At 33.8% G+C, this 22,688-nt stretch overlaps 1 protein-coding gene across 1 annotated transcript in view; it reads right to left on the bottom strand.

The window, feature by feature from the left end:
• Nucleotides 1–8,424: 8,424 nt before the first annotated feature.
• LOC132744200 (uncharacterized) overlaps nucleotides 8,425–22,688 on the bottom strand; it is a 32,571-nt gene continuing 18,307 nt past the window's right edge. Inside the window, exon 4 of the mRNA XM_060732823.1 lies at nucleotides 8,425–8,555. Within this exon, the coding sequence (XP_060588806.1) occupies nucleotides 8,425–8,555 (131 nt within the window). The remainder of the gene's footprint in view (nucleotides 8,556–22,688) is intronic.

The following is a 22,688-nucleotide window of genomic DNA, read 5'->3' as shown; positions in this document are numbered from 1 at the left end:
ATTCCACTTGCCTACCCAAGCTTAACATATAGTGCTTCCACTTGCCTACATAAGCTTAACATATAGTGCTTCCATTTGCCTACACAAGCTTAATATATAGTGATACCACTGCCTATACAAGCTTAACATATAGTTCTTCCATTTGCCTACACAACAAGCTAAACATATAGAGATACCACTTGCTTATATAAACATATAGGGATTCCACTTGCCTACACAAGCTAAACATATAGTGATTCCACTTGCCTACACAACTAAAGATATAGTGATTCCAATTGTCTTCAAAAGCTAAACAAAAAGTGATTCAACTTGCCTCGATAAGGTCAACATAAAATCATTCCACTTGCCTACACAAGCTTAACATATAGTGCTTCCATTTGCTTACTACAAGTGTAAACATATAATGCTTCCATTTGCCTACACAATCTTAACACATAGTGATTCCACATGCCTACACAAGCTAAACATATTGTGAGTCACTTTCCCTTCACAAGCTAAAACATATACAAACCGCAGTAATTCCACTTGTCCTCGGAAGGTCAACATAAAATCATTCCACTTGCCTAAACAAGCTTAAAACATATAGTGATTCCACTTGCTAACACTAAGCTTAAACCATATAAATGCGTTCAATTTGCCTACACCAAGCTTAATATATAGTGATACCACTGCTATACAAGCTTAACATATAGTTTTCCAAATTTGCCTACAACAACAAGCTAAACATATAGAGATACCACTTGCCTATTATAAACATTATAGGGATTCCACTTGCCTACACAAGCTAAACAAATATAGTGACCCATTCACCTTGCCTACACAAGCTAAAGATATAGTGATTCCAATTGTCTTCAAAAGCTAAACAAAAAGTGATTCAACTTGCCTCGATAAGGTCACATAAAATCATTCCACTTGCCTACACAAGCTTAACATATAGTGCTTCCATTGCCTTACACAAGTGTAACATATAATGCTTCATTTGCCTACACAATCTTAACACATAGTGATTCCACATGCCTACACAAGCTAACATATTGTGAGTCCACTTTCCTTCACAAGCTAAACATATACCATTCAACCGGCAGTAATTCCCACTTGCCTCCCCTCAAGGTAACATAAAATCATTCCACTTGCCTAAAAAAGCTTAACATATAGTGCTCCATTTGGCCTACACAAGCTTAATATATTGTGATTCCCAAATTGCCTACACAAGTTAACATATTAGTGCTCTCACTTGCCTACATAAGCTTAACATATAAGTGCTTCCATTTGCCTACCAAGCTTAACATATAGTGCTTTTATTTACCTACACAAGCTAAACATATAGTGCTTCTATTTGCTTACACAAGCTTAACATATAGTTATTCCACTTGCCCTACACAAGCTAAACATGTAATGATTTGCAACTTGCTACACAAGCTTAACATAAAATGCTTCCACTTGCTTACACAAGTTTAACAATATATGCTTCCATTTGCCTACACAAGTTAACATATATAGTGATTCCATTGCCTACACAAGCTCAACATATTGTGAATCCACTTTCCTACCACAAGCTAAACATATAGTGATTCCACTTTGCCTACCCAAGGTCAACATAAAATCATTCCACCCTTGCCTACCCAAGCTTAACATATAGTGCTTCCACTTGCCTACATAAGCTTAACATATAGTGCTTCCATTTGCCTACACAAGCTAAACATATAGTGCTTCCATTTGCTTACACAAGCTTAACATATAGTGATTCCACTTGCCTACACAAGCCAAACATATAGTGATCCCACTTGCCTTCACAAGATTAACATATAGTGATTCAACTTGCCTTTACAAGCAAAATATATAGTGATTCCACTTGCCTACACAAGCTAAACATATAGTGATTCCACTTGCAAACATAAGCTTAACATATAGTGCTTCAATTTGCCTACACAAGCTAAATATATAGTGATTTCACTTGCCTAAACAAGCCAAACATATACTGATTCCACTTGCCTTCACAAGCTAAACATATAGTGATTCCACTTGCCTTCACAAGCGAAATATATAGTGATTCCACTTGCCTACACAAGCTAAACATATAGTGATTCCACTTGCTAACATAAGCTTAACATATAGTGCTTCAATTTGCCTACACAAGCTTAACATATAGTGATACCACTGCCTATACAAGCTTAACATATAGTTCTTCCATTTGCCTACACAAGCTAAACATATAGAGATACAACTTGCCTATATTAACATATAGGGATTCCACTTGCCTACACAAGCTAAACATTTAGTGATTCCACTTGCCTACACAAGTTAAACATATAGCAATTCCATTTGCTTACACAAGCTTAACATATAGTGAATCCACTTGCCTACACAAGCCAAACATATAGTGATTCCACTTGCCTTCACAAGCTAAACATATAGTGATTCCACTTGCCTTCACAAGCAAAATATATAGTGATTCCACTTGCCTACACAAGCTAAACATATAGTGATTCCACTTGCAAACATAAGCTTAACAAAGAGTGCTTCAATTTGCCTACACAAGCTAAATATATAGTGATTCCACTTGCCTAAACAAGCCAAACATAAACTGATTCCACTTGCCTTCACAAGCTAAACATATAGTGATTCCACTTGCCTTCACAAGCGAAATATATAGTGATTCCCACTTGCCTCACAAGCTAAAACATATAGTGATTCCACTTGCTACATAAGCTTAACATATAGTGCTTCAATTTGCCTACACAAGCTTAACAATATAGTGAATATACACTGCCTATACAAGCTTAACATATAGTTCCTCCATTTGCCTACACAAGCTAAACATATAGAGATACCACTTGCCTATATTAACATATAGGGATTCCACTTGCCTACACAAGCTAAACATTTAGTGATTCCACTTGCCTACACAAGTTAAACATATAGCAATTCCACTTGCCTACACAAGCTAAACATATAGTGCTTCCATTTGCCTACACAAGCTAAACATATTGTAACTCATCTAGCCTACACAAGCTACAAATATAGTTATAACCTTCTTGCCGAAAGAAGCTATACATTTTATTTCGACTGCCTATTCAAGCTAAACAATAAACATATTGTCATATTCAACTTGCAAACTTGCACACAGAGAATATAGATATACGGTTATATGCCAATTGCTGACATAAGCAGTAAAATACCGTTTTATCCCACTTGCTGACACAAGATATAAATACCGTTTTATCCCACTTGTTGACATAAGAAATAAATACCGTTGTATCCCACTTGCCGACAGTAGCTATAAAAACCGTTATACCCCGCTTGCTGACACAAAAAATAAAGACCATTATATCCCAAATGCTGACACAAGATATAAATACCGTTATATCTCACTTGCTGACATAAGCAGTAAAATGACGTTATATGCCACTTGCTGACATAAGCTATAAATACCGACGTATCCCACTTGTTGACACAAGATATAAATACCGTTATATACATTGTATCTCATTTGCTGACACAAGAAATATTACCGTTATATCCCACTTGCTGATAGAGGCAGTAAATACACTTAAATCCCACTTACTGACATAGGCTGTAAATATCGTTACACCCCACTTCCGGACATAAGCTATAAATACTGTTATATTCCACTTGCTGACAGAGGCAGTAAAATCGTTATCACCCACTTGCTGACAGAGGCATTTAATACCGTTATATCCCACTTGTTGACAGAGGCATAAATGCCGTTAAATCCCATTTGCTGACAGAGACAGTAAAAACCGTTATAACTCACTTGCTGACAGAGGTAGTTTCCCACTCGCCAACAGACGCTAAAGTATCTATGTAATTTTACAAACTGTTATATAAAACTTGCGGACAGAATCTATAATTACATTTACATATGTATAATGAACCTGCCGGTACTGGCTATAGATACAGGTTTATACTTTTCGAACAGTTCTATCCATCTTGCGGAAAGAGGCTATTCATACCGTTGTATTCAAATCGCAAATAGGTTTTTTATACGTTGCCAAAAAGGGCTGTTTTAAGTAATTGTTTGGAAATTAACAGTGTCTTGTATATGTTAATTGCCATTATTATAGGCAATAGTATAGCATTTTTTATAAAAAAAATGTTTACGAACTGTTTGAAATAGATTAAGCTTAGCGACAAACAAGGTACATAAAAAGACAGATAAATGAAGTGAAATGAGAGCCTCATTTAATAACTTTGCCTTTGTTTCCTTTTCCGGTAATGTCGGACGTGTTTTTATATTGCTCTCATGGATTTAAAATGTTTAAAATTTCAAGCACATTTAGCTTCTATGAGTGTAGAATTGTATCATGATTATATCATAATTGGACTGGAGAATTGAAATAGGATTTTGGATATATTTAAGAGGTACTATTCTTGATTTCACAAAAGTTCCGACATTTCAATGAATTAATAGTACATATTGCCTAAATAGTTACATAGAGAGGGGTCAAGCTGGACAATTTTCGATATTGCCTGAGGGCATAACGGCTATTAGTGACCACTGATCAGTAAAGTCAGTATGATGGAGATTAATACTAGCGCGGAATCCGAGCCACTGACAGTAAATGATAATACCGAGGTTAAATTACCGGTAATCTCAAGTGACGTCACAACAACAGATGACAGTATACGTGAAGCGCCTTCTTTAATGAACAACATCTATATTGAGGCAGGCAATAACAGTGATGCATCTCTTTATGAATATAACAGGTTTGTAGATATGTTTTGTGGAATGCCATCAATACCTTTGTGTCTACTTTTCCCAAAGATTACGCCTCTAGTGAGACAGATTTAGAAAACACAAGACTGCGATTATTCGAAGCTCTTAAATCAAATGAAGATTTTCCATTTGAATTTAATTCTGAACTGAAAAGGCGGGTCTATAGAGGGAAAGGAGATCCGATCTCAGTAAAACTTGCCAATGACATTCACACGTTGCTATCAGTCATGGATGGGGAAGATTTTGGACTAATTAAAGAAATGTTGAGTGAGGCTAAAAAGCGCGGATGCTCCCAGTCTTATCCGATTCAACAGTCAAAACCTTCCAATAGCTGTCAGTGTAACATAGAGCTGGAATTGCTGAAAAATACAGTGTCTAACCTACAAGCAGACCTACTGATCATAAAACAAACAAATCATGCTAATGATAAGCTTCGAAAAGAACAAGTAACTTGTATTTTTGACATAGTTCAAGGCATACGACAGGATATAACAAATTGCCAAAAGTCTATTGCTGAGTGTATAGCCACTAGTCTGTCAAATTTTAACCACGTGTCGCTTGACACTTCTCTAAATAGTGGTCTTGACAGTGTTATTAAGAGAAGATTTTGTTGATAGTCCCGGAGTAGTTAAGATTGCCAAATGTAATGTGCATGATAACCATAGTCCAAATCGCGCTCATGAAAATTATAATAAGGTATCTGTTTATATCAATTCAAACGACAACACTGAGATCTCAAGCGAATCGTCAGCAAAAACCACAAATATTGGTGACAATCTTACCGTGCCTGAAGTCTGTGTCTCTCAACTTGAAGTATATCTAAGTCAAAAAGAGAAACAATATATTTCTAATTACCCACAGCAGAAACATCCCACAACACTGAACTTTAGTATACCCTCCCGACAAAATGATTATAGTGCAGAGAAAAATACTAATAATAAATCTTCAAACCAAAATGTGCCTTCATTAAGACCGTCAATCATTAACAATACTAGTACGATCACGGCGGATATAGAGAAGCACATGCAGAGCAAAAGTCAACTGTGTACAAATCGTGTGTCAACGTTTCCTAAAATGACCGCAATATATGTGCGTGTTACATCTCGCAAAGAGCGAGACTTGCGACAATATGATACTTTTGACTGGCACCAAACAAGTCCAACGAAAAGGTATTTTGTTGGTGGATTCAATAAATCGGTGTCAAATAAATACCTGACTAATTTTGTGACAAGCAGGGGCGCAACGGTGACAATTATTGGTAAATTCCAGATGAGGAAATCGAGAAATAAAGTTATTTTCCGTTTAAATGTGGAAGCAAATGAAATCGCGGATTGAGTCTTTGGCCAAATTTGAGTAAAAAGCGTTTAAACGCTTTTCAATTTTGGGTCATTTTTTACCATTATAATAATTTTTCTGGAAAAAACGGAGCGAGCTAATGACTTGAAATTTTGCACATAAGTTTTTAGTAAAGGTCTACATCAAATAGAGTAAAAATCTCAAAAAAATATTTCCAGTTCCGTCATGTCAAAAAACCTCAGTGGAGTCCCTTTAAAACTTATAGCAGTAGCACCAGAGAACAGGTAATTTTTGTATTTTTTATCTTTCTTTAAACAAATTAGACAGTTGTAAAGGAGCTAGGTACTCATATGTTTCTTATGATGATCGTTACTTTTCACTCATTGATCATATATGTATGCCAGTTGAAACTATAGATTATGTAAAATGCTGTGAAATTCTTGATGATGATGCCCTCAACGTTTCCCGCCATAGGCCTATAGTTACATCACTAGAATTTACTACGAACAGCAATTTAAGTGACACAAGGCTGAAAGTTGTAGAAACTGTATCCAAAATAAACTGGAAAGGAGTCAAAGAGAGTGACAAAGATGATTATGTATCTGCTATTAAAGCCAAAAGTGAATTGCTTCGACTGAAACATTGTGAGTTAAATCGGTCAGATGTCGATAATGCATATACGACTGTTATTAAGGCAATAACAGAGTCATCCGCATGTCTCCTGGTATCAAAGTACAAACAATATCTTAAACCGTACTGGAATACTGAACTTGGGAACGCGCACACTCATATGAAAGAAAAACGTAGATTGTGGTGTCGGGAAGTTCGGCCCCGATATGGTTTGTCCGAGTTTTTAGAACTCCATTGATAAAAATTTTATGTCAAATTATGAGGAAAAAAAAGAACAACCGGTCAAGTTTATGTGAACAAGTTAATGTGAACGCCAAGGTAAAGTTCAGTTTGACTTACTTGAAGAAATTAACTCAAAAAATGATATGTCCTATGGTAAGGTGACAATTACGAAAAGAAACTAATCTATTCATAGGGGCTACCCGGACCCTTTTTAACAAGACATGTCATATACCAAAATGTTCTCTAATGTTTGTAGTTTCCAAATCCGGCATAAATTGTGGCGAACAGAGAAATCCAAGATGGTGTCCAAGATGGCTGCCAAAAATTATGAAAATCACCACTTTGTCACTATAACTTAATTTCTAAATGAGGCCACATATGCCCCCATACTGGTGACAAATGCCATGCTCCACCAGCTTAATATTTATATGTTTTGGGCAGTTTGTATAATTCAAACAAACCAAAATGGAAGTGACGTAACGTCATTGAGCGATTCCCTTCGAGTCGTTGTATGTCGTACTGTAGCATTATTCCTGAGTACTTACTTCGTTAGGTCAATATATTCCTAACACATTTTTCACAGATTTTCGATTGTCTTTCTCTATTGTTCGTACAGTTTTCCAAGACAATAATCGAAAAGACCCTGATGGTGTCCCCGTCTGTGCTACCAGATCTTAGTATGATGTCCGTATTCTTGTCAGTTTATATATTGAATAGGCAGTTTATATTTTATATCCTAAACATTTATTATTACTACTATTATTATTATTATTATTATTATTATTATTATTATTATTATTATTATTATTATATCTATCAGTTATTGATTATTATAATATCTATCAGTTATTGATCAACTGCCATTAATATGGTCGATATTTTGAAAAATATAGCTAATTTACCTCAATTTTACAGCAACAAAAATGTAACTTTTACACATAATGGGTGCCCTTACGAAAAAAAATTATTTTGATGTATACATCCTTTTAACTGCAAATATTTCTCGTTAAACAACTTTTTAGCATGACATCTATTTTCAATAATTGGAAGGCGAGGTGATTTTATTCTTGTTGATTTTTCCTGTACTTTATTGATACAAACATAAGCAATCATAAACATAAAGTTAAATTATATTAAAATAAATTTACGTTTTCAGTTACTATTTTTCTGCAGGTGAAGAAATCGTGTCTAAGAACAACCGCCTAGCGGGAGTTACGCTCGAAATTTTCTTAGTTTTCGGAGGATGAATATTGTACAACAAAACAATAACCACTAAATATTGTTACGGACGGGAACGGGAATGGAAAACATGTAGCAATAGCTTGATTTTTTTCTACGCGAAAAGTCAATCTGTCAACACAGTACAGTCAAACTGTTAAATAAGGACCATCCAAAGGGAGAAAATGCATGATCCTTACAGACAAAAGGTCTGTTTCGGAATGTACTTTTTACAATGAAAAAATAATGGGAAAAGGTGGTCTTTATTTACAGGATGGTCTTAAATCGGAGTTTGTCTCTAACAAAGGTTTGACTGTGTATCAATTATGGAAAGTCACATGCATAGCGTATTTAAGCAAAATCTTACTTGTTTTCCTCCGGTTATAACGTCTCCTCTCTAAAAACCTCTGAAAAATGTTTGCTTTCTTCTGTCTGTCCTGCCTTGTTTCATCTGAAGAATAATTGAAACATTAACAATTTAATCAAATCAGTTATAAGAATTATGATACCTACTTTCCAAGACCATTGTAATTGAATCTGCACTGTATAATATAAGTAGCTATACTCATTTCCCAAATTGACAATTTAGTAAGTCAACACATTGATTAGTTGGCGTAGTTTAGATAGGTAGGTATAGGTAGGTATAGGTAGGAAGGTAGGTGGGTCGGTGGTTTGGTGGGATGAGGTTGGGTGTTTTCACGTGAAATGAAACCTTCAAAGCTGTTCTCATTTCCCAAATTGGCAATTTATTAAGTCAACACATTGATTAGTTGGCGAACTGCACTACGCAGTTTAGGTAGGTAGATATAGGTAGGTATAGTTAGGTAGGTAGGTGGGTTTTGGTGGGTTGGTGGGGTGGGGTCAATGATGATCATGGATGATTGTGATAATGTCAAAGATAATGGTGATGATGACGATGATGATGTTGATGATGACTAGATAAAGGCCATTACAGGGCCTGCACTGACCAGAATTTTTGTGCAACCAAATTTACTTCATTTATTGTTAGTTTGCACCATATACTGTGAGAACAAAAGTGGTTGCAAATTAGCAAAATTCTGTTAGCAACTTGAAAACAGTGTTGTCAATGAGCAACATTTCAGCTTAAGACAGAGTGAGCCCTGTATTGTTAAGAAAATGATGTTTAGTTTCAGAACAGTTTTCGTACATTAACATAAGTATTTATCAGGAGTGAATACACCGAAAGCTACTAGCACGATGACGTGTAGCTTATCATAATGATGATAGCATGAGCTCACAGTAGTCTTTTTTTTGGAGTAATTCACTTTTACAGGAGAGTAATATTTATAAAAAAACAACTAACATTTAGCGTTTACATTGCGACATCAAACGGTCCTGCATTTTTGTGTGTAACATTCAGCGCTGAAAGTCAATATTTACCATCAAGGCGATTGTGACATTTAAGCTATCCTTGTGACATTTAGAGTGTGCGATATTTTACGTTGATAGATCACATAACAAAGTTTGAAACAGACATCTTAGCTGTTATACTATTTTTGACAGTAAAGTGTATAATAAAACTAATTGCGATATTTAGCGTTGATTTTGCGACATTAAGGTAAGATCTCCCTATTACATTACCCCCGCCATGAAGAGTATTCAAATTGGCTAGAATTACTGTCAATTGCATTAAAACTGCGGGACATGAGTTTAAACCCCAGAAGGGGCATTTTTTTTCTTTATTTTTTTATTCTTTTAACATTATTCATGTATCTCTCAGATCTCCTTTGGGGAGGAAAATCGTTTGATTTTTATTATATTATTATTGCTAAATAATGTCAAATTTAATAGCAAATTCTAGGTATTTTTAGACTTTTTAAGTTTAAAGTGGGTGGGGCATGGAAACACTTTTATACATATTTCAAACATTTTGTGTACAAACAATCATTTTGCTTGTGTGATTTTTACCTGAATGCTTATATTTGTTTCTTTATAATGATCAATAGGAAAACATTTTTCATAATGATTGTATGTTATAGATTATTTTAGAGTTCCTCATTTCTGAAAACGAACCCTTCTAAAAGCAAAGTTTTAGTCATAACTCATAAACAGTAAACTTAAACTTTGCATAGTGGAATCCTTTAAGACATATAACTGTCCTATGTTGTCAATTTTACAGTTCCTTATAGTATCCATTAGATTATTATTATTTTCATTATTATCTTTATTTCCTCCATCACTGAAGAGCATTTACATTATATATATTACAGATAGTACAAAGGATCATATATACAAAGGATCATATATACAGTAAATATAAATACAAGATTGTTTTAGAATTATATAAATTAGTAAAGAAAGGCATAATTATAATATGCACAAACATACTAAAGGATAACTATTGCAATTTATCTGTGATATCTATCAACAAATGTCAATTGAATGAAAAAAAAATATATATATAAAGGGAATAAGCTACTTAGTTGCATAGATATCAGGTTCATATGTATATATCAAGAGCATCAGAACTGAGCTTGTTTAGTGTAACAAAATTGCTTAGGTGAAGGCAGAATAATCCAAATCAATTCAGTAGTTTAAAGTTACAATAATTTCAATTTTGAAATAGAAACTAGATAGACTGGCATCGCATAATATTCTATTGCGCCATTCGAATTCAACAGTTTTGTGAATGGCTGATTTGATCGTGTTTTTCCATGCGTATGAGGATTGTATAGTTCCAGTGTTCTTATAAATTTGTAAGAACGAAGTTAGTCCATACCGACCTAATATTTTTTATAAATCTGGGATAAATCCAGACACTTTTCTCGGTTCCAGCATGTTAGATGTAAGTCTATTTGAAAATACTTGTTTAATTTTAAATTTTGTATTCAAACGACACAGTAAACCGAAGAAGAGTTTCCTTTTGTCAATGATAACGCCTATCGGATATATGCCTAGGCTACTTAACATGAAGTCTGTTCTTGAATTTGTCGGAACGCTTTGTATATGTTTTATGCATTGACGGTGAGCTCGTTCAAGGGGAGCTAACTGTGCGTCCGTAATGTCCACAGTTCACTCCCATAAAGCGCTCGCAGTAAAGCTACTGATTCATATATTTTCTTTGAACCCATGTTTTTGTATTCCACAATCCGCACAGCTATAAAATGTTTTGCGGAGTTTAGTACAACTTTCCTCTATATTTTATGATAAGGATAAAGACTTATAACAAGGCACCCCAGGTGCAAATAAATGTCCGTTTCTTTGATTTCTCTGCTTCTAATTTTCCAATTTACGAGGAACATTAGATTTGTCATTGAAAACAACTACTTTACACTTATCTGGATTGTACAAAATTCGTTCGTTTTGAGCATTTGCATAAACATATGTCAAAAAAGTTTGTCAAGACCGTGTTTAAACATGTGATATGAGCACCATATCATCCGCCGACGTTGGACAACCACATCGTATATCATGAAGTTTGAAGCAATATTTTTCATTTACTTTCTATTTCATTCATCAGCTGATTAATGAATACGATATATAGGTAAGACTTAGGGCACTGCCCTTGTCTGGTACCTTGCAGAATCGGGAACCAGTCCGATGTATAGCCTTGTGATTTTAACACAGCTAAAGCATTCTGTGGAAAAAAATGAATAATATTGCCTTGAATATTTAATGTCAATTCCGGTATTGTATATTTGATTAATAGAACAGATGTCCATGTTCTGTCGAACGCTGGCTTGGCATCTAGGAAACACGTATATACCGGAGAATTATTTTCTTTTGCGTAGTTGATACATTCACGTAACATATACGTTGTCATCAGGCAGTTCACATTTTTTTTGAAATCCTTCCACTCTAATTTTCCGTCATCTTCAATTAACTGCATGAGTACTTTTTCATAAAGTTTAAGCACACAAGAACACAAAGATATTGCCGGTAAACTGTTAGGATCAGTTTTCTTTTTATTGCCTCCCTTAAAAAAAGTGTTGAAATAATCCCTTTTTTAAATCGGTCGGGGTGTTGAGATAAGGTTAACATTCCAATGAATAACTTGATTAATACACATCGAAGTAAGGACCCACCGTGAATAATGTTTTCATAATAAATTTTGTCTTTTTTCCAACACGCCTTACCATTTTTACATGATTTAAGTGCTTTCAAAAACATTTCTTCGTCGTCAATTATATGGTGTTTCCCTTTCCGCTGTGGTAATGCCTCTTTTTAATGCTTGAAGGTCATTCTCAATTTTAATCCTATACTCCGGATTGAATGATGCTTCTTCATTTGGTGAGTAAAGCTCACTAAAAAATGCTTCCAAGCGGAATTAATTTCTTTCGGGTCATTCAAGAACACAGCCATTAAAGTTCATTTCAGACCCGGAAGTGAATGGTTTCTTATTTCGTCGCTTATTAATTAATTTTTCCAAAATTCATTGTTATCGTATTTAGCAGCGGAGTCTATATCCTCCTCTTGCTTCTGTAGATCTCTGTGAAAACTCCTAAATGCTCGTTTTGTTCCTTTGTAGTTTTCGTGGTGTGGGCGTGCCTTTCAATTGATTTTCACTTGACCATGATTGTCTTTTTTTTTCTTCATTTCATTATGTAGTGTTGTCAGCGTTTCGTTCCAATACGGTTTAATGTAAGGCTTAAAGCGTACTTTTGGGATGTATAAGTCTGTCGCTAGGTTGACAATAAGAACGATAGCCGAGTATAAATTCGTCAATAACTGAAGTTTAAACTAATCTCGAGTCTTAATGCGCATTTTAGAACGTCACTATTGTCTAAGAATAATCTATAAGCACATAAATCTTCCTGTTTAACATTTCACCAGTTAATTATATTTTGTGTACCTTTTCTGAAAATTTCTTTCGCTACATGCACATGATAACAACATACAATAGGCCGGTGTGTGGAAACACTAAGAGCATCGTCATCTAAAATTTGACAATTTATTACATTTTGTACACAAGTATCCTGTGCAATTATATGATCAATGTGTGTCTGTCTATCACTATTGTACGGTACATTGCTGAACTTTGATCCTTTACATATAGGAAGAGTGTTTAATGATTTGAGATCAAATTTTGCCATGAGATTTGATAACAGTTTGCTTCGAGAATCAATATGGATAGGAGTTGAAATGCGACTGGATTCAAGTTCAGCATTGTAGTCGCCAATTATAAATAATGTACCTTTATTTTGATATGCACAAATGATATTTTCTAAATCTTCAATGTATTGCAAGCGTATTGTGTGATTTTTACATGGAAAGTACACTTGCACTATAAATATATAACATCCAGGAGACGTCATAATTTGAACACCAATGAAGTTTTCACAGTTCAGTTCAAGTTTCGTTATAGTTGGATTCAAACGTTTATGCCATAAGAGAGCAAGCCCTCCTTTACCTACTTTTCTCGTTGAACAAATATCTAGATCGGGGTGAGATATAGCGTAACTTATATATTCAGAGTTAATACTTTCTAAACAATGTAAATCCCGTCTAAATAACCAATGTTCAGATATTCCACAAAATGTCTATTTTATTATTTACCAGAAAGTCTGCTAAGTAGCTTGCACTGGACATTACACCAGTTGCATTCCATGTTGCTATTTTTAAACTATTAAAAGTATCCATAAGTGATAATAAAGATTCTATTCAACATCGCCTTCTAGAATGCTATAAGGATTATAATCAGCCGGATTATACTGGTCATTTCTATAACGGTTAGAATACCGCATATGAGACGGATAGCGGGACTTTCCATTATTGACCTTCTGGTCTCTTTGACCTATTTGGCGCGGGGGTGCTTCATTATGACGGTTTTTATAACCGTTATATGATAACCAAGGTCTACATTGGATACCTTCGGGCCAGAAATATGGTCATTGACAAGCAAGTTAGCCATATGATTGTCCTCAACATTTACTCGGACAACAGTTGACCTAAATTTCTTATTTCTGAAGATTGAAACTTTGGTAACTGTTGGGCCTTTGTCACTAACATACTTCGCTAACTTTGCCTCAGTTATATTGGGTTTAAAACCGCCAACATAAAACCGTTTAGTTCGGCGGCGGACATACTCCAAGAAATCTTCGTCATTATCGCTACATTGGGTATTCCGAGATCTAATTGTGTTATCGGTATGTGACGAGTCACCCTTGGACAATGTCACAATGTTTTTTGGGTTCGAGCGTCTTAAGGGTGTTGTTTGACCTTTTGATATGACAGATGACGCAAGCTTTTTATTGTTTGCCGTTCGATCGGTTATAATAGGAGGGATGGGAAGACCACCGAATGTAGGTTCGGATTGTTTCTCATATTGATCGGTTACTGTGCAAACACGACGTGCAGTGTAAGCACAGACACCGGCGACTTCAGCCTCTGGTACTTGTGTATCAATGTGGATATCATCCTCAAGGTATCATCCTTGCAACATTTAAATTCAGGTGCGACATTAAGAGGCAACGCGACTTTTAACGTCTTTCAAAATTTAAGGTACACGCTACTCGATAAGGTTAACAACAACTGTTTGAAAATAACCATTATAAACTTCCAACACTAAAAATGTTTTACGTCACTGACTAACAATTATAGAGATAAAAAAAAACAACAAAAAAACAAACAAACAAACAAAAAACACATCAACAGCGTGCTTTATTTTTCTCAGTGATAGAGGTTATTTAATTGTTTTGCATGTAAGATTGAAATATATTTCACTGAGTAAACACCAGATGCAATATTTTCACAAGTGGCGTTGACACGAGTAAAAATATAAGAGTTGTTGTTCACAAATGAAATGTTGATGAATCTTATTTCTAAAACAAATATTTTTTTTATTTCACGCTTTATAAGTGATTTTAAGTATTTTCTACTGATTTGACGCGTAACGTTTCACATTCTCCTATATGACGTCACCACATCATGACGTCACATCATAAATTTTGAAATACATGTATAGTTATTGAGTGAGACTAAAAAAAGGACAAACTCCGCGCACCGGTTACGCTACGGCCAGTCTAATCCTGTAAGGGGAGATCACTGCGTAGGTTTAGGTTTAAGGTTTAAGGTTTAAGGTTTATTTGAATACGTCAGGGCCCATATGGGCATGTGACAACATAAAACAGTACATACATACAAAATAATACAAAATGGCAAATAATATGTAAAAACAAAATACTACAAAATGGCAAATTATAAATGGTCATACAACTCCATGATGTAATAAAATTACTGTAATAATTGACTGATAATGGAGGATGAGAGAGAAAAATCAAAAATCATTGCGAAAAAAAAAAAAAAAAAAACAAAGAGAAAATACATAATCTAATAAGCTAACATTATTTAAATAATAACATAATATTTTTGCAAAATATGGCAAGTTTCAAAAGGATATCTTTATTACTATGGTTCATTAATTTTCAAATTTTAAAGCACTTGGACGTTCATAGAAATATTTATCAAGATACAGCTTTCTTGTATTGACTAAATGTGAACATTCGAAAAGATAATGGAATTCGTCGCCTAAAGAGTTACTGGTACATAGGTTACAAGTTCTAAGTTCCTTGAAATATCATCAAACCTTCCTTTTTCAATAGGAAGTTTGTGATTCATACTTCTAAATTTAAAGAGAATTAAAGCTAAATTCATAGGTAACTTGCTGAGGTATGGCTCAAAACAAAAATCCTGTTTATAAATCCTGTAATTTAGACATTTACTGGAATTATTAATTGTACTTCTCCAAATTTTGCATAAAATGATCACGCAATCTTAAGTTGACAGTATTCTTGAATGAAGCAGGAGATTCCACATTTTGATTTATCCAAAAATGCGACAATCCAAGATCATTTAAATTATTTCGAACAAAACAGACCCAATCTGATTTAATATTATTCAGAGTATATAAATTATGAGTTGTTCTATATAGAATGCTGACTATCTTATCATGTTTAGAATTAACTATTTTACCCCAGTAATTGAGAACTCTACTTTTAATTTGTGTTGAAAGTGGGGTAATACCCAACTCCCCATAAATCATAGCATTTGGAGTACTCTGTTTCAACTGTAGAAATTATCTTTAGGTATTTTAATTGAAATTTATCCACAAACACTCACATCTTCAACACCCCAAACTTCACACCCATACAACAAAATGGGTGCTATCATTGTATCAAACAAAGTGTAATTGCATATCTTTGGTAAATTAAGTATCCTAGATTTCCTAATTACAGAAAACATGGCTTTACGGGCTTGATCAATAAGGAATGTTTTTAGTTCTGCTGAATTTACCATTAAATGAAAATTGGACACCTAAATATGAGAAATGCTCAACAATTTCAAGGACAGTCCCCTCATAGTGAAAGTTAGGCATATTACGCAAACCTCTTCTTGGTTTTCCAAAATATAATAACTTTGGTTTTATTTGTATTTACTTCAAGATTCCAAAGCTTGCAGTAGTCAGACATAGCGTTTTAATGCTAACTGAAGCTGCTGAGAGCTCTCTGACAATATTACAGTGTCATCCGCATACAATAGTAAAATACAGTTTAAGATAAACTTCCATTTTCATCATCACTTAACATATCATTTATATGTTCTTTTAGAAACTGCAAACCTTCATATTTATCAGACATAAAATTAGTTAGATCGTTCAGAAAAGAGAAAACAATATTGGAGATAAGTTTTCACCTTGTCTTACTCCAGTATGACTAGTGAAAAAAATCTGAAATTGTATTATTCGAACTAACACATGACTTAGCTTTGTCATACATATTGTGTATTATTTTAAAGCATTTCCCATCAATATTGTAACTTAATAATTTATGCCACATGGCAGTGCGATTTTACAGAATCAAAGGCCTTGCGATAATCTACAAATGCACAATACAATTTTTTTTCCATGTGCTAAGATATACGTCCACTAGAAGTTTTAATGAAAATATGTGATCAACAGTACTATAATGCTTCCTGAAACCTGCTTGTTCTTCACATAGAATGTTGTTTTGATTCCAAGAAGTCATTTAATCTGTTATTAAGTACCGAAGTGAAAAGTTTTCCAAAGCAACTGAGTATTGTTATGCCCCTGTAATTATCCGGATCATTAACATCCCCTTTATTTTTATACAATGGTAAGATAACTCCCTTGCTCCACACATGCCGGAAAGATACCAGAGTCTAATATAATGTTAAAAAATAGCGTAAGTACAGCCAGCAGATTATCAGGAGCATTTTTGAGATACTCATTAATAATATTATCAAATATAGATGGACTTTTATTATTCTTAAGCGCCTTTATAGCCTTATCTATTTTCTTGCTCAGTAAATTGCGAATTCAGTGCCTCATTAAACATTGGGTAAGTTGTTAACATTAAAATTATCTACGTCATTTTCATTTCTTAAAATATCTGCATTCAAATTACTGAAATGCTCATGGAAAACCTCATTAGTTATTTTATTTATTATCACTTTTTTATCAGAAGAATATTTATTTAATAAACTCCAATAAGATTTAGGATCACTATGCTTTAATCCTCTCAGTTTTTTTATGACATTGTCATTGAAACTGTTAAACTTCTTATTTAATTCTTTTTTATATCTTTTACTGTTTATCATCATAAGGTTTTTATTACCTTCGGTTTTATTTTTCCTATAGGTATTTCTGCTTAGGTAATATTCCTTTCTAAATTTCGAGCAATCTTTATCAAACCATTTTTGGTCAAGTTTGCATTTTTTCTTTCTGTGAAATATTTTTTTTTCTTGTATTAAATTACACCTTTTAGCAGCATTAGTTATGATACTTGACAGTTTTTCAGTCAAGGAATTAATACATTCATCATTATAATTCTTATCATTTAATATTTTAATCATTTCTTCAGTAATATTATTTGTATCGATATTATCAAACTGATTTATATAATCATCCTTCAGATTTTTATCCCATGTTGATTTAATAATGGCCCTCATTGTTATCGTTTTGCAAAACTGCATTATCTACATTACAAGTAAGATCCTTTCCAAATAATATTAAAACATAATTCTATACCACAATGAACATCAGAAAATAGTGGATTAAAAAGAATCTGTCACATCAAAGTGGGTTACTTTGGGAAAGTTAATAGCAGACAATAAAACATAATCAATCAGACTAGTATTTTGTAGTTGTGCATTTTCCTATATAGGCATCAGCACCACATCGACCATTAGCAATATGGACAATCTGTAAATTTACAAACTTGAAGAAGTCTATTACCATAATTGTTTACAGTTATGCATATCACGCGAGTAACGATCGACAGGAAATCCTAATTCAATAAGACGACTTTGTCCAATCAATTGTTTTGTACTGTTATTCAAAAAAACCTATCAGCAATGTACTTATTTAAGTCTGTAAAGTCAGCAAGTCTACCACTTTTTTGCATTAAAATCTCCAAATATACAAAAATCACAGTCATCATAAACAGTGTTGAAATTAAGAATACTATTTTCCAATTCAACAAACAAATCTAGTGAACTATATTTAGAACTTTCTGGAGGAATATACACTACTCCAAATATGCTGGATCTGTCTTTAAATTTAAACCATAAACAGTTTTCAGTGGCGTGATCCAGAAATATTACATTTTTTATCAGAGAATTTTTTATAAAAACCCAACACACCTCCAGATCCACGTTTACAATTATCTCTATTTATAGATCTAAATGTATAACCCTCAACATTAACATTATCAAATTGGCCTAGTTTTAGTTTTCGAACTATACAAAATATATCAAAGTCCTTAATAAAAATCAATAAAGTCTGGGTATCAGTAACTTGGATACCAAACCACAAACATTCAGAAAGTAGAATTTAACTATTTGAGATTCAAATGGAATGCAATAGAAGTGGTCATGATTAACTTATATTTTACATCTACATTTTTATGGTTATTTATATCAAAACACATCATTCTCATTGTTTGAAATATTATATTGATTACAAGTAGAACTGCACTTATCCGTAACTTTGTTAATCACAGCATGGTCAGTAGAGATAAATGAACTGTCAACATCGGAACAATTTTCAACAGAAACAGAAATATCAAAGTTATTTTGACTAGTAGAAGAGTCTGTCAATGAGGAAATGGTCTCATCCTCCGACGCATCCTAGATGAGTGCTCGAGTCCTAGTTCCTTGAGATCTGCCTCGATACCAATGTTAAACAGGTCATCCGGGGAAGAGATTTGACAACGTGTTTACTCTGGTAAGTACAATGAATGTTCCATCACGAGTGTATACATTGGATGTATCATCACACTTCTTGACAATGTGAAGAAGTCTTACACGTAACTGTGTCATATCCTCGGTGATAAAACACGTTCTTGTAGACATCTGATTTCTTCAAAAGTTTCTTCAACGAAAATAGTCTTATGGAAGTTTTGCCCCTCGACACAAAAACGCACAATAATCTGGTGCTTTGACTTTGTAGGGTGGCAAGCACTAATATCATCCACTGTGAATGTATAATCATCAGAGTCAGAAACTGGTCAAGAGATTTTAATTTGTTAAAAAACTCCACGGTTTGAGGTGAGAAGAGGTGCCTTTTCATCGTACTTGAAATTGTGGATTTCTTACGTTTTCCCGTCTTGTGTACTGCTCTAAAGCGGTCTAGCTCGTATTTTCCTATACGGACGTTGGCCTTGATATGATTGATGGTTTCCTCGGAAGCACATTTGTCGATACTCGCTTGTAATTTGTCAAATTTCTCACTAAGAAGTTCATAAACAGAGTCCGCAAGCACAGATATTTCTTCTTTGGATAATTTATTTCCTTTTTTTCCACTCATAGTTGTTGTTTGAAGTTGTGGAATATGTATAAATTGAATATTTTGTATTAGAAATTTACAGCATGGTCGCTGCCATTTTACCGGAAGTCCAAGCCGAGAAAATTGAAAAAGGAATGGAGCACCACACTAAATACCGTATTCCGGTATATACCGGACAAGGCGCTTGAATGATAAAATGATAAAATCTTGCCTTTTTACCCAACGGAATGAACTTTAATAGGTCTAATTAATCTTTTCACACCGATTTAGGTATGACAATGAATGCAAAATGTAAAAATCGGCCAAAAACGATATTTGTCTATTTTGTGATCATGATTTCTGTAAGCGTCTAGAGGTATTGCTGCAATCCTGTATTGAGTTAAATCCATAGTTATTTATCACACACCCCTGCCGATTTTGCGACTCCGTAAAAATGGTATTGCACGGCCGTGCATATAGTTTGACTTGACGTCATTAGCGTTTTACAAACATAGTGTAAAGACGCGCTGAATGTTAGCGTTATACTATTGGCGCGTCAATGAAAATGACTCTTATTTCACTTTAAGCGGTCTTTATTTTGGGTATGTGATAAATAGAATATTAAATTCATGTAAGTTCATTACTGAGGAGTTTGCGGAATATATAGCTCGAGGGTAACTGTTTACGGCGGTAACGAGGCTCTGCCGAGCTTCCGCTAAACAGTTACCTGAGAGTTAGACATTCCCGTCTTTACCGACAGCCAGTGTTTGATTCTTTTTCTTGCATATTAAATGACATTTATTTTCGGAACAGATATTATGAAAAATGATATTTTAATGACTTACTTTTTTCTTATAGTAGCGTATGAACTTACAAACTTCATTCATAACGGTAATATGACGTCATCCTTAGAACGCTATTCATTCATAAAAGGCGCGCGGCAATGACGTCATTTAAAGCACGCGAATTGTCTTACATAGGGGTGTAAGACAGGGTTTTCTAGCACCGCCGTAACGGTAGATAATCCTGTTTGATATGCAAGAAATAGAAATCTAGTCTGGCTACATTGAAAATTATATTTTTATAAATTTCACTAGATCTAGTGATTATCAGAATATAATCATCTGATATATTACAGTTAAACGTTGAAAGCATGAAATAAAGTAAAATAAAAGCAAAATAGAGTAGGGACCATAACTATGCAAACATGCTTATCAGATTGTCTGCCCTTAATAGTCACAAGTTTGAAGTGACAACCTTTTACGATATTTTAGAGAAAATCAAGAGAAATAATAAAGGAAAGACGTATTTCAGGATTTCAACTATTTCAAATTATGTTCAAATTTGATAGAAAACAAGTACTCCAAGTACTTGTTGAGTGGCGCCTTCGTCGAGAGGTAAACTCGTCAGACTAATAACCTTATGATCGATTCAAATCCCGTCAGGGGCAAGTCGTTGTTTCCTTAAGCAAGAAATTTTACACTCATTGCTCAGTACTGGTCGGTTCCAGGAACGGATTCGAAAGAGTGTCGAAAGCTTAAAGCTTACTTTACAATCGAACTAAAACAAATACATATAATGTATAATTAAAGTACTCCTATTAAAAAGTGAATATCTTTGATACTCTTCTGAGAAAATTTTCTTAACAAAAAAAAGTATCTTAAAAAAAAGATACTTGGACAAAGTAAAACTAGTTAACTTGCCTATGTTTGTTCTTAGTTTTCCATGGAAAATAATATATAAATGTTAGCATAGTCTGCATAACAATGACATAATAATTATACGTAGAGTTATTTATCTTGAAAATGTAACACTGTTCAAATGAAGCTGTCTGAATTACCCAGTAGAACAATCAACAACAATTACCTGAATTTTGATTTATTGTTATTTATCAACGTTTCGGATTGCGCCTTCAACAGGATAAATAATCAAAACAAACAACGGATGTGACCTTATATAAGTAACGTAACGTTAACATGGCGAAAAAAGTACAATTCAAATATGCGTATTTTTAATGATTTTAATTAAACAAATAAGACAAAAGCTAAGTATGTTTTTGGATAAAAAAATACTTAATGTTCCTATACATTGTATATATATAAAAAAACTAAATAGAAAAAAACAGTACTTAAGATAAGCATACACATACAGAGTATTATATTAAAAATGCAAATTTGTATCAATCGGCAAAAAATAACTTTTAATAGCGATCTTGATATTGTGTTTGTAGTGTATGTCTGTAGACGGTCAATATCATTTTCAATGTATATATGGGCAAAAATGAAAAGTCACTGAAATTATGATCATTCAAATGAAAGTGCGAGGCAATATTTGTGGAAGATGATAGATCTATCAAATTTGTTACTATTCATTCGTCTTGAAACTGCTTGCTCAGTTTGCCCAACATATTGCATATTGCATTTTTACAAGTAATCAGGTAAACCATATTTTAGTTTGCAAGTTTGTATTGTCATGCCGTATGGTTCCTATTTCTTAATCAAGGGGGGTGCTGTTTCGGCCTGTATTGACAAGGAAACAAATGAAACAATTTACTTGATAGAAGGAAAAAGCAACACAACTTCTTGGCGCAAACCAATGGAGGTATATTCAATGTGCGCGTGCGTATCCGGATAAGTAAATTTTAGGAGGCCCGAAAAGAAAAAAATAAGTCGTTAAGAATTATAGCATGACATTAAGTTTTCCATGTTGCAATGGATGAATAGGGTGAATGAAAATGAGAAAATGTGGGAAAGTGAATTGGACAACTATATAGGACATGTACATATATGATATAACAAATTGACAAAAGTACAGGGAATTTAGACCTTTTTACACTACGAT

The sequence above is a fragment of the Ruditapes philippinarum genome, unplaced genomic scaffold, assembly GCF_026571515.1.
Source record: "Ruditapes philippinarum isolate M1 unplaced genomic scaffold, ASM2657151v2 ctg4910_1_1_1_1, whole genome shotgun sequence".
Lineage (NCBI taxonomy): Eukaryota > Metazoa > Mollusca > Bivalvia > Venerida > Veneridae > Ruditapes > Ruditapes philippinarum.
The sequence above is the reverse complement of the archived record's forward strand: the minus strand, read 5'-3'. Positions and strand labels throughout refer to the sequence as shown.